The following is an 18144-nucleotide window of genomic DNA, read 5'->3' as shown; positions in this document are numbered from 1 at the left end:
GAGAGGAGTCGTATGCTGTCGCTAGTTAAGTGTATGTTATATACACTTTATAATATCTTCATTTAGGATTTGCAATTCAACCAATGCCTCTGGGGATATATGGGGAAAAGAATAAGAAAAAAGCCATCTTTGCTTTTGCTTTAATGTGAAAATAAAATTATTAGGGTCCACCATAGGTCTATACCACTGTAGTTTAAGTCCTGGTTTTGGAAAAGAAAATGTTCCCTCTAGGCAGTGTTTTGCATTTTTTGGTGCACATGATGAGCTTGGGCAATGGATACACTGCAGTGAGCAAAGAGGATTTTAGTAAGCTACCCTGTGGTGAAATGTACCCAAAAGCCAGTACATTCACCTGGATTACTCCTGAAAAAACAAACATTCCTAAAAAATTGTGTTTTTTGTGTTCATTTGTGTTCACGTTTGTCCAGTTATAGAAACAAACAAACAGTGAACAGGCTTTTATTTTTGTAGGTTTCCGGTTACTTCCTTCTGTTTCTCACGTGACCTCGTCCTCGCCTGGTTACGAGAAAGCGTCGCTCCCTGGTCGCTACGGAGGGAGGGATGGGTGTTTTGTAGTTAAAAAGACACTTTTGTGCACTTTCCCACGCAGTTAGGACAGCGGTCTGTCATGGCAGTGTGTCGGAAACGGTTCTCTTTTGTTAAAATAACAACTTTTCCAAGCTTTAACGCGTGCCCGTCTATGTTCTACTGCCACTAACGCATTGATCTTTCTTAGAATGACAGATAAAGATTAGTTAGCATGCTAGCAAGCTAGCTCCTCAGCCTCTGCATCACCCAGCGACGACACCTGCCAGTGACAGGTAAGAAACCCTGCTTCTGTGCACTACAAGTGTGCGCGAGTCATCATCCATTTTTCAGCTTTATTAACTACGGTTAAAATCCACCGAGTACCGTTGCATAATGATCGCCAGCAAAGTTCTTAGCAGGTGTTTTCCAGTGACTAATACCTTGTGACAGTAATGATGCCGCTGTAATAGGATTTGAGCCCTCTCCTTCCTGTCGCTTGTTTGTGGAGTGGAGTACACCGGGATAACGAGGGTGGGGCGTAGCTGTGCGTGTGTGAGAAAGTACTGTTTGTATTCTGTTTGCTGAATGATTTCCACCAAAATGTCACACAAGGCTTCTAACTCACTAAAAACAGCCAAAGTAGTTAGTTGTTGTTCTTTTAGCTGCAAGAGAAGCACAGAAAGTGTGTGCCTAATGTAGCTATTGCATTAAGCACTGCTCTGGGATAGACGATCACTAAGTGAACTGTAGGGTTGTAGTGAAGTCCGAGTAGTTATCCCTCATCGTTACTACCACAACATGTGCGTTTAGTTGTTATGAAGCGTGATTTTTCAGTTTGATGGCATTTCTCTGTGTGTGTCAGTGTGACTGCAGGTTCCTAGGCAGACATGGGCAAACTACAGAGCAAGTTCCGCAAGAGGTCTGAGCTCTACAGGTGAGACTTGTGCTAGGCCTTCTCTCTCTGTGTGTGCGTATGTGTGTCTGTATTATATATATTATTACATATTAAAGTTTTTGCAATTTTATGTATGTGTGTATTTTTATGTGTGTGTGTGTGTGTGTGTGTGTGTGTGTGTGTGTGTGTGTGTGTACAGGGCATCTCAGGCAGAGAAGACAGATAATACCTTTGACAGTCAGGTGGTGCAGTATGAGCCTGCACATCATGGGTCCATTAACACAGTGACCACTCTCAGTCCAGACCTGTGTGTTTCTGGCGGGAGTGACCAGGTAAAGCCAAAAATTGAACTGTTGTACTGATTATTAAGTCTCTTTAAATATTATAAATGTTCAAGCCACAAATTGAACTTTATCATGGTTTTAAGTGATTTTAAATCATAGAGCTCACAGAGTAAAATGCCCAATTCAAAAAAGACTCACAATATTGGATCTAAGGTATGATACAGGTTATATTAGAAACCCATGAATTAAGGGTATAGATTTTGTGAAAACTACACTTAAACATGGTGTGATTAGCATCTCTACCTCTGTAGGCTGTGGTGGTGTATGACTGGAAACAAGGCCGGATGTGTCAGTCTTTCCAGGGCCACAACCGAGAGGTTACCAAGGTAACATCAATACCGTGTGCGCACAAACTGATAAAGGAATGACGCCTTAAACGTGTGACACATTTCACGTTCCCCAGTCTCCTCTTATCTCCTGTGAATTCTGTCCTCTACCAGGTGATTTGTTATCCAGGTAGTACATGGATCTTTAGTGCCTCACGGGACAAAACTGTACTGATGTGGGACCTCAACCAGGGAGACGAACCTATTCAGGAATTCTGTGGGCATGAGTTGGTGGTCAATGGACTAGCTATCAGTCCTGGTACATACACACAGGCACTCACACACAATGAATCTCCTCAGACGTGAGTAAATGTTTTAAGTGTTGTCTTAAAGGTTATATTGCTTAAGGTAAATGTACCAGTCTCTGATTTCTAGTATGTTAAAGTGCATGATAAAACACAATTAGTAAGTGTATTCTGTCATATCTTTGTACAGATAGCTTCTTATTTATCCCCAAGCATTTTTTTTGCAGTTGCAGACAATCAATTCAAGAAAAACAAAGGTACCTCAGAAGACATTTCACAAGCATGAAATAAAAAGCAGAATTGGTGTAATTAAAACAAAAACAAAGGCAACCCCCCCCCCAAAAGAAAACAAACAAAAACAAAACAACAACAAAACAAACAAAAACAAAATAAAACCTAATTAGCTCTAGTTTTTGTTTCCAGTTCAGTTCAATTAGAGGTAACTTGCAGAATGAATTAGCTCATTTCAGTTGAGTTTTTATTGTTTGAAAATGTTTAGTTTTGGATACATTTTTATCAGTTTTAGTATTGTTTTTGGTCTTTTCTGTTGTTCACTTTTTGAACACTTTTACTATAAATGTATAAACAAAAATAAGCACATTTCATCTGTAAAGGTCTGGTCAAACTTACAGTCATGGCGTCAATATCATGATAAGTTTGGGCTTTTAATGATCTGTTGATGAACTGTTTTTCCAGGGTCGAGTGATTGTACGATATACATCTTTATTAACTTTAAAAAAGAATTGGGTGCAATTTGAATTTGGAGATACCCAAATTGTGTTCCAAAACATCCTAACCAAATTCCTCTCATCTTAGGCTGAAAGTCTGGGTCTTCTTCTAGACGATGGCAAAGTTGTAATACATCTTAGTAACTTATGTATAATTGTTGATCTGATGATCCTGCTGTTATTTGGGAACGGCTCATTAAGCTTCTGGAATGGCCCTCACGAACTTAACCCTATTGAAAATTTATGGACTACGCTTAAAAGCTGAGTCTGTGCCAGGAAATCAACCAGTTTCAAAGAACTTTACCATTTCTGCCGAGACGAGTGGTCAAATATCCAGCCAGAAGCTTGTTGATGGCTGCCAAAAGTGTCTGGTCAAAGTGCACTTTCCAAGGGACATTTAACTAAATGTTAGTGGGGGTGTATTCGTATCTTTGACTCTGTGTGCATTAGAGAAAATCCAAAATAAGTTCAAACTTGTGCACCCAATGCTTGTTTTATAAAAATCATTAAACATGTATGCTGTACAATGATTCAACCTGGAATAATTAAAAGACCAAAATTACCATGACAGTCATTTCCATGTAAACCTTTGACCACAACTTTCATGCGTGTGTTGTGTGAAATGTGACTTCTTAGCAAACCAAATCATACTGAAAGATGAAATATCCCTGAAGTGAACCCATATTCATATAGCAGCTATAATAGTTGAAGTATTTCTTCTGCATGTCCTGTGGTATGATAAATGGCTATTCTCAACTTGACTGAATAATTTGCCTTAATTAGTAGGAAAGTTAACACTACCTGGAATGTCGGATTTTCTCATTTTATTGGAAGTAAGAGTTGTTATTTTCACTTCTGGCTGCACACCAACATCTATTTCAGGTTAACGATCTGCACCAAATATAAGTGTTTCTTTTATGGTCGGTAGATGGAAGAAAGCTGTGCACTGGCTCTCGTGACAACTGGATGTGCCTGTGGGATATAGAATCTGCAAAATGTGAACAGAGACACAACATATCTAGAAACCTGGTAAGAGTAACAGTATTATATTTTTATGTGTTCACATCTGCGTACTAAGCATACTGGGCTGCTTTAGATAAACACCTGAGCACATGAGAGAAATAATTAGATCACCAAGCTACTTAATCAGACTTTTAGATCCTTTGTCCGCAGGGTGTAGATTTTTCCACTTTCCTGTGTCTCTTTCCAGGTGACTCATGTATGCTGGGTTCCAGCCAGCTCCTCTATTGTCCAGACCTCCGAGGATAAGACTATAAGGCACAGAAGGATTTTCTTTTGCTGTATTATTATTGAAATTCAGTGGAAATTAATTTTGTGTGCTGTAAAATATGATGATTTGTTTAAATCTCAAATGAGTGCAGATTTTTTATGTGTAATTAATAGCAGGAGTGGGATGTTTCTCATTCGGTAACACTGAAAAAGATATACTTGATGTCAATCTACAGCTTTTATTATTGAATTATGTGGCACAGAAAATAGATTCAGTTATGCCTTCCCTATTTTCTCTGCTAAGTCAGTATCATGTCTGACTGTTCAATCAGTCAAAGGTGAGTTCAAGTCCCATTTGGTGGTAAAATTTGGATTGGGAAATTAAACCGTTCACCTAGTTTTTACTTTGTAGCACTTTTCCTGTCCGTGACCTGACCCCATCTCTAAATTATTGCTGAAATTCAAAAATACCTCGTGTCTTTGGGAGCTAACACGCTTTCTGCCTTTGAAATGCCATAGAAGAAAAAAGATAATATTGTGAGTACACCAAGACAGCAAATCAGACAGTAACACAAACCTTAACATGAACTTATGCAACCCTTGTTATCCTGTTATTTAATGCTGAAGGACTTACTGCTGTTGTCCACATAAAGTCAGCCAAAACGTAGCTGCAGCAGCCAATTAGAGCACCAGAGACAGTATTAAGCCTCGGCATTGAACCTAAACTCACACAAAGCATTACTGCTTGTTTTTTTTTTTGTTTTTTTTAGTAAGGCTATAAATGTGAGTCATATATAATGTATAATCAAGGGATTTAGAAAATGTTTTAAACCAAAGCCAACATTTTTGGAGTTTTTACTGTTCAAGATCCTGGGAGAGTAGAGTGATTACAGAGCCTAACACTTAGATAACACATCCATGACCCCTTGATCATGTTGAACCCTAAGCATTTGATGCAGTTAAGACATTTAGAGACTTAGGATGTGTTCTGGGGATAATCAGCATGTGTTGCGATTTATTTGGAAAATTCACCCTGAAAAGTAGAAGACCCTAAGGACATGCACTCTCATGTGTAAACACAGCATTTTCTTACACGTGTGTTAAATGTCCTTCTTTAGTAATGGTTTGCTTATGTATACAGGGTGTGGGACAGCCGTGTATGGCAGGTGACCAATACTTTTCCAGCTAAGCAGTACATCCAGACCCACTGTGATGTCTCTCCAAATGGAAACTACTTGGTGTCCAGTAGCAATGGCTTTGGAGGACAGGGGTGTGAAGCCACAGTAAGACCTCTGGAGATATGTGTTTGTTGTTGTCTGTAAAGCTCTAAATGCACAGATATTGGGTAGATTGAGGCTGTCATTAGGTTATTTATTGTCTGGGTTGTATTACGTTGGTGTGAAAGACACACTAATTGGAATGAACAATTTCTTTTGCTCTGCCAGTTTAAAATGATGAACTGATGCAGCACAATTTGTTTTGTGTGTTTGTTGTCTTTGACTGATTTTCTTGTGGGCTTCACTTCCAACTTCCAATTTAATATAGAGATTTAGAGTGAGTATAATACAAAGTAGTATAGGTTGAGGTTTTGCCCTCATGAAAAATGGATCAGATTATTTTTTTCACAGTATCTCAAACACTCCACTGATTTTGCCGATGCTTTTGGAACATAAAACACTGAGATTTGTGATGGGTGGACTTGTGTCTGTGGGTTACTAGCTCTGGGACCTGCGTCAGCCTGGCTGCAAAGTTGTGGAGTACAGAGGCCACCTCCAAACCACAGCCTGCAGTGTGTTTCTCCCCATGCATCCTGGTGGCACAGCTCGAGTGGGAACATCCTCCCATGACAGCTCTGTCAAAATCTGGGATCAACATACAGCAGGTAACACCTCTACTCACTGATGAAACCATTTCAACACAAAATAAATAATGAAAAACCACTCTGCCTTTTTTATCTCTGTGCTGGCTTTGCTGCAACCTTGTCTCTCCTGTCCTCTGTTTAGTTTGTTTAGGGACGCTGTCTCTGGAAGGTGCCGGTCCACTGGTTTCGTTGGCACCGAGTGATTCCAGCAATCTGTTGTGTGCCAGCTTTAACAATGGCGTTCATCATATCCAGGTGGACCAGGGACCACAGCAGGCTCAGAGTTCTGGTGCAGGTGGTGCAGGGGGTCTGGATGTTAAAGTTGTGGCACGTTTTTGACACCCAAGGAGTGCCAGGTGTGAATTATAATGTGAACAGCCAGAGACTCAGCGAGAACGCATCGCTGGCTATGGAAATCAAGTCATTTTATTTTATTTATTTATTTTTTACAGACTTTATTTCTATAAACATTTTTGATTTATTAGATTGCCATGCAGTGAAAAGAGGCGACAATAATGACGTATGGAAGATGCAACTTTTGTCCAATACTGGCCCACCATGGATGTCCATCATAGATACTCTTCATGGGGACTAAAAACAAGAAATCATACCTACAGTCACCACCAGAGTAACATGATGGAGGGCAGGATTTACCTGTTTTTTTTTTTATATATAAACTGCCACTTTATTTAGAAATATGTACCATGAGGGTAAACAGCCATTCCAATAGGTGATTGTAGTTTACATTGAGTGGTTCAAGTTCTTGCACAGTTAACTAAATTGCCAAAAACTACTAGACAGCCTCTCGCTGTTGTATTGTTGGTCTAGGCTCTGTATACATTGACTTACTTTGTCTGGCTGATGTTGTCTATTTAGCCCAAAGTAATATTTACAAAATTTTATGAGCTGCTATAGTTTGGTGCAGATGTTGTTTTGCTTTTGTTGGTGAGATGATTGCAGTTTGGTCACCGTTTTCTACCACTGACAGTTCTGGCACTAGGTGGTGCTAATTAATCTTAACAACTGAACAACTGGACTAGTGGATTATTTTTGACAAACTGAACTGCCCAGATTACAAAGGATCAGATTGAGTGGATGTCTCATAATTAACAGTACAAGAACTTAAGCACTCAATTAAATACAAACTAATGCACGGTGAAAAGAGGAGGAGTGAACCTGCTGTTTGGTCAGTTTTTATACATCATGAGCCATGAAGGAGAATTTGAAGCCCAGAATAAGCAATCGTTTTTTGTTTCCTGATGTTTCTTTTTTTCTTTGTTTTTTTTGTTTGTCAGCAAATGTGATGTCAGCAAAAGAGCTTGTTTGTATGCTGATAATATTTATTAGTTTGTATTTTAACGTCAACCTGTTGGGGTTTAAAGATCAGGTCAGTACAACACCAAACTGTAACACATCTGGTTGCCATGTAAACGTAAATGGACAAAGACTTTTTTCTTTTTAAAAAAAGATAGAGATCCTGATATTTTTGTGAAAAGCAGCTGATAGTTGAATGTTTTTTGTAGTGTTAATTGTAATTTTTAAAAGTACTATGCAAAATACCAGAGTAATTCCACTTTTTTAATAAAACGTTGACTCAGTAAACACGGAAAATACGAAATATTGCAAAACTAAAGTTGAAATGCTGTGCAGGCTGTCCACATAAAACTTTCCAGCAGTTACTTTAGATCTTATTTAATCAAGGCTGATGAAGAATTTAAGTGTTGCAGATGCTGAAGTACACGCTGCAGTTTAGCAACCCTTTTCATAAATAACTGAACTTGTTTTGGAGATATGAAACAAACTATTATTGTATTTACAGTGTAGGTTTAAACAGTTTAAATACAACAGCATTCACCTTTTTTGTTTTACAGACCTAGATGGCCATCTGTCACAAGGACAGTTGTTGCTTCAGCTTCCAATTTAATCAAACAAAAATGTTTTGGTCAGGGATGAGAACCACAATGACTAACTTATATTTTATGTGCTGCGAGATGAGTTCAGATACAACATATGGATGCTCATCTGTGGAATATGCTCAGAGTCACTTTATTAGGTACATTTGTTCAACTTTGCCAGTTAGGCTGGTCTGAGTGTTTCAAAAACTGTTGATCTGCTGGGATTTTCCCACACAGCCATCACTATGGCTATCTAAAAATTGAAAATATCCAGCAAGTGGGAGCTCTCTGGGTGAAAATGCCTTGCTGATGTCAGAGGAGAATAGAGAGAACGATCTGAGCTGATAGGAAGGCAACAGTAACTCAAATAACAATTTGTTACAACCGAGATTTACAGAAGAGCATCTCTGAACGCACGCTCTGTCAAACATTGAAGTAGATGGGCTAGAGCAAAGACCACACCAGGTGCCGCTGCTGTCAGCTAAGAACAGGAACCAGAAGCTACAGTTCACATGAACTCACCAAAAGTAGATAATAGAAGATCAGAAAAATGTTGCTTGGTCTGATGAGTCTTGATTTCTGCGTAGTGTTCAAATTTTAGTCTCAAAATTTGGTGTAAACAACATGTAAGCATGGATCCATCTTGCCTTGTATCCTCTTATGGTGGTATAATGGTGTCTATATTTTCTTGACATGCTTTAGGTTCCTCAGTCCCAACTGAGCGTTGTTTAAATACCAAAGCCTACCTGAGTATTGTAGCTGACGACGTCCTGCACCATGTCACAAAACTCAAATAAATCACAATTGCTTTCTTGAACATGACATGGTACTCAAGCAGCCTCTACAATCACAAAATCTCAATCTAATAGAGCACCTTTGGGATGTGGTGAAACAGGAGATGTCGTGGATGTGCAGCCAACAAATCTGTAGCAGCTGCTATCATGTTAATATGGATCAAAATCTCTAAGGAAAGTTTCCAGCAATTCACTGAATCCATGTCATTCGGTATTAGGGCCCTTATGAAGTCAAAAGTGACCCAGTACCACCATAGCGTATATAATAAAGTGTCGGGGGAGTGAATATTGGTGTAGTCTTTGCTGAAAATGGGCTTGTTCCAGATAGATGATAGGTAGCAACTAAAGATTGCAAGGAAACTAATGAGTTTCGGTGATGGATTGTTCTGTCAAAAGGTGCTAAGAAGTCCCCACAGCAGTTATTCTATCTACCCTTGGGGAAGAAAACCAGTGGTAGAGAAGGTGAGATTTAGTTTTGTTTGGATATTTGTCAAGCTGCCAGATGACTCAGTTCATTCTGTGTGTTTGATATCGTATAATACAGCAATAAAAGCATTTCATGTCATAGTGGTAAAGCTTTATTGCTCTTTGTGTCTGATGACTTTTTATCTAGGTCACAGCCTTATATTTTATCCACCACCTTGCGTAGGACTGCTTTAAATTCATCAGGTTAATAACACGGTTATATGAAACTATTTGTAGTAATACCATGAATTTGAGAGGTGCAAATCTACAAAACAAAACACTCCTGTTGGTAAAGTTGTACAGCACTTTGGTCTACCAGGTGTGTTTTTAAAATGCTATATAAATAAATAAATGATGATGACAATAAAGTTTACACAGGAAAGCTGCCAAGTACAACTTCATTTTTCTCTCATCAGGCACTGGCAATTTTCTGAAGGTTATTTGTTTTGCTTTACCACGAAAGCCTGTTTTGAGATCACTGTTTTCCCACTGTTTCCAATCCTTACTTCACTGTTTCAGTAATGCTCTTTCCATTTGTGATGGTCATACTGGAACTATAGGTTGAACTATAGGCTGAGCACTTTCTTACAATAAGAGTATTGAGTGTAATATACAGCTTTTTACAGTATCGTGTATTTTTGCTGGGATAACTGCTGCCAAAAGTGATCATTTAATTCCCAATCTGGCTGAATGGGAGCACCTATTCCCAAACAATCACGGCCTTTTAGCAACCAAATAAAACCTTTTAGCACCACCTAGTGTTAGAAATATAATTGAAAGAACACTTCCAGTAATTACTAGCTATACTACAATATTGAAGCAATTGTTTAGGTGAAGAATTGCAAACCAAATAGCCATTTACTTTTATTGTGTATTATGAAACTGAGCATGAAGCAATGTGTTTCTCCTTCTCTCTCTCTCTCACACACACATGCACAAACAAACTTTAGATCTTAAAATTATTAATGAATCATAAAGTGGAAGACATTCAGTCATAATCTGGTGTTTATTTAAATCTGGACCTCATTTTCACTCTGGCACAAAAAGAACTGCATCCCCACTGACAGGTTTTCATAAACACAAACATCCAAACAGAAAGTAACAGCAGGCAGAATAGTTTGGCTCTTCAAACAACAACTGAGTACAAAAATACTCATTAAAAACAAACAAAGAAAGAAAAAGGCCTAAAAACATTAAGTGGTGATGTGAAAAAGAAAAGCCATCTGCATCTACTCTAAAATCAGCAGTTACAAATAACAAAAGAAAGTAAGTGAAGTAAAAATAAAAGAAAACATTATTGGCACAGCACAATATAAAAGCAGGCTATGTGGAAAACAGAGAAATACACAAGATACAGTACATTAAAAAGAAAGAAGTACATGTCATTCAGATGATGTTGTTAACATGGAATAAATAGATTTTGAATGCAGCATATATTCTATGCCGATAAGGATCTACTGGCATCTTTTGACATCTACATGCTAAATGAAGAGACATACAGCTGCCAGCAACTTAAAACATGAACAATTGCTTCCATAATATCTAAAAGGAATGGTAACACCTCCCTCTTGGAGCTGGTTTGTGAGTGTTTTCAAGATGTTAGACAGCAGTGTAAGAACTTCTGGGTACTTTAAAGAGAAACTGTTTCAAGTTGTATCTGTTTTTAAACAGTTTTCAGTGTCTAGAATTTAAAGTCTGATAAATAACCACCAAAATCCTGAATTCGCTCTAAACCAACCGCATGGCCTTTTCCGAATTCAATATAATACCATCATATACTAAAACCCATCAACATACATCAATATCACACACTATACCTTTATTCACCTCACATGCTGCCAGTAGTTAAACAAAGGTCACTGGCCAGACTGTTCATTTACAGCTCATAAAATGATAATTTTGTTTTAAGTACTTTAAAATTTGACTCCATGTCAGCGACACAGTGATAATGGAATGATGGGAGAGAGTCTGTCCGGCTCAGGATTGTAATGATAGCAAACAGCATACACAGTTTAATCATCAGTGCAGAAGAACAACACTTATAACACAATTCCAAAAGTAATTAACTTCTGGCTATTTCAACCCCATCACACATACTTAAGGGCTCTGCCTAGGCAGTCAATAACATGAATATACTGTAATGCAATGCAACATTATAGGCATAAAAGTTAAGCATGCAGGAAAATCTCCGGTTACACGGGATATATGGGTGACCTGGGCTGGCTGATGGCACTCTGGGCAAAATAAGGAGACACTAAGAGTTTATATAGTTATTGAAGTTTGCCATCATCAGGCTTAATTCTGAGATGGAGTTTAATGACAACCTAAACTCCATGGGAATTATCACACAGCGCTGGGAATCAGTTAACAAGTTCATTTTTCTATACTTGGCATAAAATTACACAAGATGAGATTTTCATGGTATAACAACCTACCTACAAAGAAATCATGGTTTCAAGGTACAGAGTTATTAGTGTATCGGTTTGAAGAAAAAACCCCCCAAAAACGACCCTTAAAAGTACAGTAACAGACCTCAAAATAAAAGTAGTTGGTGGGTGGAGCTTCTCCCAATAGTATATAAGCAAATACAAATTGTATGATAAAGTCCACTATATAGGGTGTTTAAAAAAAGAACCATCCAATTCTAACGGCTATATTCTTTAAAGATATACATACAGGAGACAGCAGTAAATTTTAAAATGTATGGCTGAATTTAAAGTTTTACATAGAAAACCTACAATGTTCACAAGTGCTCAACATGTTACCTGTGAACACCTACGGAATTAAAACACTTTTAAATCAGATGATTCTCTTTGATACACTCTGTATACTCTGAAGCCAGAAGGCCACTGCAACCCTGACCGGTTGATACAACACCTTTCATTTACAATGCATGTCATAGCACCCACACTATTGAAAGAAACAAAATTACAGCCCACTACATATACTGGTAGTTGTTAATCAAAATGATTAACACAATCATGATGTTTGATGTATGAACTCATCCAACCATCAGCACCACCACCACCTCCAAAAGAAAGATCTGCACAGCATTAGGGTCATTTGTTATAACAAACTGTGATTACGGAGTTCAGATTTAATAACTTTAATTTAGAGTAAAGGATGTTGGGACATTATTAAGGAAGACATGCTATAAACATAGACAAGCAGTGCAGGGGACATTCTCTTACACCAATCCATGGTAACAAATGAGATTGTGAGAGAAAACCACCTTCAGAAATATACAATTAAAAGAAAAAGAATATATCAAACCAATTAGTGAGAGCTATGGTGATGTAGACTAACAATGTACCCAAAGCATTACTTTTTAAACACAACATTTTAGTGCATGAATCAGGCAGGCTGGTTTTAAACTACCATTAAAATACTCATAGGAGAAATAATCACTTTCATATTAGTTTCAAAAGCAGGGTTAAGTAATATCCAATACAATTTTTTCCCAGCAGTATTAAAGTCACTAAAACCTTTTTAATCTGCAAGTTCAGGTCAGATCCTATTACAATTGATTAAAAATTCTTACCATAACAGATGCGTCTGTGTTGAGACAGATTACATATTTAGGACGATTAGCTACAGTTCAGATAACCAAAATAACCCCATGCTGGCATTTAAATAAAGAATAAAAGGCTAGATTTAAACTCCAGCATTTCAACAGAAAGTATTGTAAGATGCTGGAAACAAATGAGAAGTCGCATCTGAATTGTGAAGAGACCAATACATGATTTTAGCATACTTGATATCTCATTTGAGTTCAACATGTGTTGGGTGAGTCCCTGAGATATTGCTGCCTGTCTGGTGTTGACTTTTTATACAGCGTTTTTCCATTTCACAAGGTTGCCCCTCACACATGCACACAAACACGCACACATATTCAAGTAGGTCACTGAACTGCATCTACACACATATTCAAGAAAAAGAGGTCCTGATGTCAAGCTTTTGTCACTATGAGGTGGTGATTCAACAAACTAGATCTACATTTCAACACTTTGGATGGAAAAATTGAATAAATAAATCTTGCTATGGACAACTTTCCAACAGCTGGAATATACATATTAGAAACAACAATGCCCCCCGGTACCACACACCCTACCCCCTCCTATAGCAGTAGCTAAAAAAAAAAAAAAAAAGGGGAAAAATGTTTTTGTGTACAAGAACTGAGACTTAACCCCCAGGTCATTTACAAGGATCAAATTAAGTAAATATGTGTAAAATATGCTTATTAATCAAGCACAAGCATTGACAGTGCCTAAGCAAACCTTAAAAATTTAAAATAGAGGAGTTTCGTAAAAGTAGCTGAGGTGTAGAAGTAGGCTAGCATTTAGAAAACCTCAGACATCTCCCGACAACTTCCTCAGCGATGTAAAAAAACCTTCCAAAACATCAAAAAAAAAAAAAAAAAAAAAAAAAAAAAAAAAAAAAGTTGTTTGGTTTTGTGCAAACTCCAATTCAACAGTTTCTCTTGTTACCCAAATCAATTCAAGCCATTAAAATACTGTTTTCATTTGTACTTTTGTCCCCAACTGACAATAGAGTTGTAAATACCCAGTAGTTTTGTTGCTGTAGATGTGTGTAGGAGACAGTATTCTCTTATCAAATACATCAGTTTTTTCCCTGGACCCACCCCCCAAACTCATCTTTGCTTCAACCTAAAATGTGCCTACTGGTCTCCGGTGCGTTCAATGGTGTCTATTACACGACTCAGCCTGATATTGAGCAGCCTGATCTGAGTGTCCAGGTGGTCGATTTTCTCTTCCAGTGAACCCGCCCCACCGCCACGGCGCCAGTATGCTCCCACAGGGCCTGTCATGAAGTACACAGCCATGATGAAGCACAATGGGAGCACTGTGCGCTCAGGGTCACCCTCAAACTTCTGCAGGATGTAGAGGCAGGATAGGGCTAAGAGAGTGACGCGGGCTAGCCAGAAGAAGCGTCCAAACACAGCGTGCAGCAGGTAAAAGAAACCCCCCAGGAACATAGACAGGAACCAGTAGGCCAAGAACACAGCGGCGACTAGGAGCAGGGCACGTGCTGGGGAGCTGGTGAGAGATGTGAGGCTGAAGTAATGGCTGAGGTTTGAAGCTACATGTGTACAGGGAGAAAGGGAGAGACACGAGAGGAAGTTAAAATTGTTAACTGTTTCCAGAAGCATGTATAATTTCAGATGCGATCTAGGAAGATGAATTTTAAACATACAGTGCTGTTGAAAAGTATTTATGATTTTTGTCACACTCACATGCTTCATCAGCAACTTTGTTTCTCATCTGTAATTGAGTTTCTTTAGATCATGATGATGTGTTGCCTTTTGAGCTCCTTTAGCAAATTTCACTTAGCCAGCCAGTTTCTATTCAAGTGATTTCTTCACTCAACACATCTGGCAATATTTAGGCACAATTACTTTTACACACAGGGCCAGGCGGGTTTGGATAGCTTTTTCCTCTTAATAAATAAAATTAAATAATTTAAAGGACTGCATTTTTTAGTTACTCTGGTTGATATTAATATTGTCTAATATTAAATTTAGTTTGATGACCTGAAACATGCAAGTGTGGCAAGTATGCAATAAACTAAGGGATCTGGAAGGGGACAAATATTTTTTCATGGGACTGTATGTCTTGGCATTTTTAATTTTTTTTACCTGCCTTCATCATTCGGACATTCCTAACAGACATGTCCTAAGCAGCAATTTGTAGACTTACAGTCAATGCCCATCACATCCAGCAGATCCGACCAGATCTTCCAGATGGTGTCCAGGAAAGAGTCCACTCCATGGACAAACCTCTCCGTTGCTTTGGAGAAAAACTATGAGAAAATAAACAACCAATAGCAAAAGCAGGGTGAAAAATAACGTCCATGTACTGAGTGCATCATCGTCTCCTATGAATTATGGCAGTCGGTTGGTCAGACTACAATGTGCATTTCCCAACTATTAAATAAAGCAATGCTTTGGTGGCTTTTCAGTCCATAACCTATATTATGAATGATGTTGTGCTCATAGGGACTCTATGCAAAGTATGCAAAGAACTGCATTAAAACCAGGAAGGGCAGTTATGGGTGTGTTACAACTTTTGATCTGGCAGTGACCCAACACCATGGTCTCTGCAGCTATAAATCAAACCCCTGTTTACCAACTCTCCAGGCAACCGACTATTTTTCACTCTCAAATGGACAGGTAGCTAATGTGTTGATATAACAGTGGCCATACAGGATTATCATTACAGCAGCAGGTGCTTTTATTACACCGTGAAAGCAGTGTTTTCATAAGAACCCTTTGGCTGCCCGCTTTAGTAGCTCTTTTTCACAGCACACATAAACATTGCTGGAAAAGTCACAGATGCAATGAAGCATTTACAGCTGTATTTAAGTAGTCACAAAGGCTGATGTAAGTATCAGAGACAGTGGTTTAACATCCACACATCACTATCTTACGCCGTAACTTTAAATCAGGCACTCATTATTTGCATGTTCATCAGGTAAGCAGATGCACACATGAAGCGCCATGTTACACTGTTAAGTCTACAGGAAAAACTACTCAACTCAACATATCTGACTTAATTACGCTTTGGCGGCTTAATGCAGGAAATAACATCACATTTCAAAATGCAGGAAATGCCGCAGGGCCAATGAGATCACTTGAGCAGGCCCCACTAGTTCCTTAATAAGAGCAGATTTCTAATACATAAAGAAACATAAAGGCGGTTATGTTGTGAATCAATGAAGCTATACTTATTTTATTTAAATTTAGATTCTCTCATTTGTGGCTTGATTTGGCTTCACACACAAATAAGAATGCAAGAACACGAAGCACGTTTTTGTTTTTACTACGATTTTATACCCAGGCTTTTTCTACCGACTTAAACAGAAAAGGGGGCGATAAAGGCTTCCCCCCAAAATGGCATCCGTGGAATTATTAACCAGGCCTTTTCCTGTTCGCCATGCTTGGACCACAAACCGTAATGGCAGCTACGATGAGGCTCATGAACAAAGCCAGCCGCCGACTTAGCATGATATGGGCCTAACTGACCTTGTATAACCCTCTAATGTTGTCCTCTCCGAAGACGCTGCTCAGAGTCTGATAGATGCCGTTAGCTGCCCGTCGGAAGCTGTTCTGGTTGCTGGTCCTGCTCCTGCCCGCTTCGGCTTTGCCCAGCAAAGACGCGGAAAGCACCAAGAAAAACACGAAAAACCTGATTCTTTCCATGGCCCCAAGTGCCGAGGGTGTCAAAAGTAAATGTGTATCAAAATTTTTCACTTAAACGAGGAATAAAACGGGTAATTAGCTGCCGAAAGCGACACCTTGCCGGGCGATGACCGACGCTGGCCGTGACGGTGGAAATAACTTGTGGCGCTTTCACGGACGCTTTGTAAAATTCTCGATCTTCGCCTTTACCGACTTGCCATTTGGGAGACTTTAGTAAAAGATTACCTGCAGAGTTGATTAATACATTTAACACCCTTTAACACGGCTTTATTTTCTCAGATAGAGAACAAATATATGAACTACAGTCCACTAAAAGAATAAAGAAATCGTTTTTAGTGGGAATTAGTGCTTTTCTAGATTTATTTGCAAATAATTGCATTAAATCTACAATCTACTTTCTATATATCTAAATATACAAAAGATTCTATATAGAAACACTATAACTATTCAGTGATATACTACTGAATGCATTTTAATCCCTTTTAGTCTCTTACGGCTGGGTATTGTGTTTTCCGTTTTCATGAGAAGCAGCATTGCCTTCACGTGAATTTAAAACAGGTTAGACTCATCTGAGGCAACCTGCTGCCCTCTGGTGGATATATTCCCCATCTCCATCGTACACCTTATTTCTATCATCCCTTCCCCAACGTAAATGTACTATAATTTGTATGTGTAACCATTATTAAGCTGAACCCAAACTGTTAAAATGACTGCTAAATAGCAGCCCATCGTTGTTACGTGTTTAGTCAGTTATCTACGATGTACATCTCTGTCGTGATTTGTCCAGTTTCCTTCTCCCATCACAGATACTGCATGCTTTGTATTTTTCAGTTTAAAAAAACGCTCTGCTTTCTGGTGTTTATGAGAAAGGAAATGTTAACAGCTGCTTATTAAACCACAGCCAGAAAATGAAAGCATTTATTACATCACCTTCTTCTAGGTTACAAAGTGTTATTAGAAGTACTCTCAGAGTTTGGGTAATGGCACAGTTTTCCAGTCAGCAACATGAATAATAGAAATGCAAGGAGTCCCAGGTGTGAAACTGTAATACGAGTCTTAAGAAAATATGAATACATGATGGGTTAATAAATAAATACAGTTGCTTTTAGGATATCACTATTGCAATTATGATAATTCAGACTCACCATCTGAGTTGTCAGAGATGGTCTTTGAGAATATATCTTTAAGATATCATATGTGCTGTGTAACGTTAATGAGATTTGTCCAGTCAAAGACACACTCCACTAACTAAGAGACGTGAAGGGAAATTCAAGTATATGCAGTTCAGTGCCCCCCTCAGAGAGCTACTTGTTACTTGCATAGCTTTCCCCTGAGTTCTCATTATCCAAACCTTAACTACATTGTGGGACAGGAAGAAGTGGGTCAAGAATGAACTGAGACTGGTCAAAAATGTAAATCAGTAGTACTACTACTAGTGTAGTGGTGGTGGGTGGGATGGGGTGAGGCTCTGTCACATTCAACCACTAGATGGTAGGATGGGACTATGGCTTCAATATAGAGGCTAATGCTCTAATTAAAAACAAACAAAAAGCCCCCTCCATGAATAAAAAATGCCAGAAAAGGCCAATAATGTAACATAAGCAGTACTACAAG

The 18144-nt window shown here is 38.6% G+C and overlaps 2 protein-coding genes across 3 annotated transcripts; one reads left to right on the top strand and one right to left on the bottom strand.

Moving 5' to 3' along the window:
* The first annotated feature begins 494 nt into the window (after positions 1–494).
* On the top strand, positions 495–10216 carry wdr31 (WD repeat domain 31). Of its 2 annotated transcripts, XM_014331498.2 has the most exons (11): positions 495–821; positions 1391–1462; positions 1623–1755; positions 2019–2093; positions 2208–2352; positions 3995–4095; positions 4277–4344; positions 5438–5579; positions 6016–6178; positions 6300–6513; positions 6643–10216. In XM_014331498.2, the coding sequence occupies exons 2-10, from the start codon at positions 1416–1418 to the stop codon at positions 6494–6496; spliced, it is 1071 nt and encodes a 356-aa protein (XP_014186984.1). In that variant the 5' UTR covers positions 495–821; positions 1391–1415; the 3' UTR covers positions 6497–6513; positions 6643–10216. The 2 variants fall into 2 exon arrangements, with proteins under 2 accessions (XP_014186984.1, XP_005916287.1); XM_005916225.3 differs by having other exon boundaries at positions 6300–10216.
* Positions 10217–10298: 82 nt separating this feature from the next.
* On the bottom strand, positions 10299–16693 carry LOC102310085 (bri3 binding protein). The gene is made up of 3 exons (XM_005916221.3): positions 16354–16693; positions 15029–15131; positions 10299–14411 (listed from the first exon to the last, which is right to left on the bottom strand). The coding sequence occupies exons 1-3, from the start codon at positions 16528–16530 to the stop codon at positions 13990–13992; spliced, it is 702 nt and encodes a 233-aa protein (XP_005916283.1). The 5' UTR covers positions 16531–16693; the 3' UTR covers positions 10299–13989.
* Positions 16694–18144: the final 1451 nt, after the last annotated feature.

The sequence above is a fragment of the Haplochromis burtoni genome, unplaced genomic scaffold (assembly GCF_018398535.1).
Source record: "Haplochromis burtoni strain Fernald_Lab_line unplaced genomic scaffold, NCSU_Asbu1 Contig_18, whole genome shotgun sequence".
NCBI classification, from domain to species: Eukaryota; Metazoa; Chordata; class Actinopteri; order Cichliformes; family Cichlidae; genus Haplochromis; species Haplochromis burtoni.
This window is presented reverse-complemented; position numbering and strand designations above follow the sequence as displayed.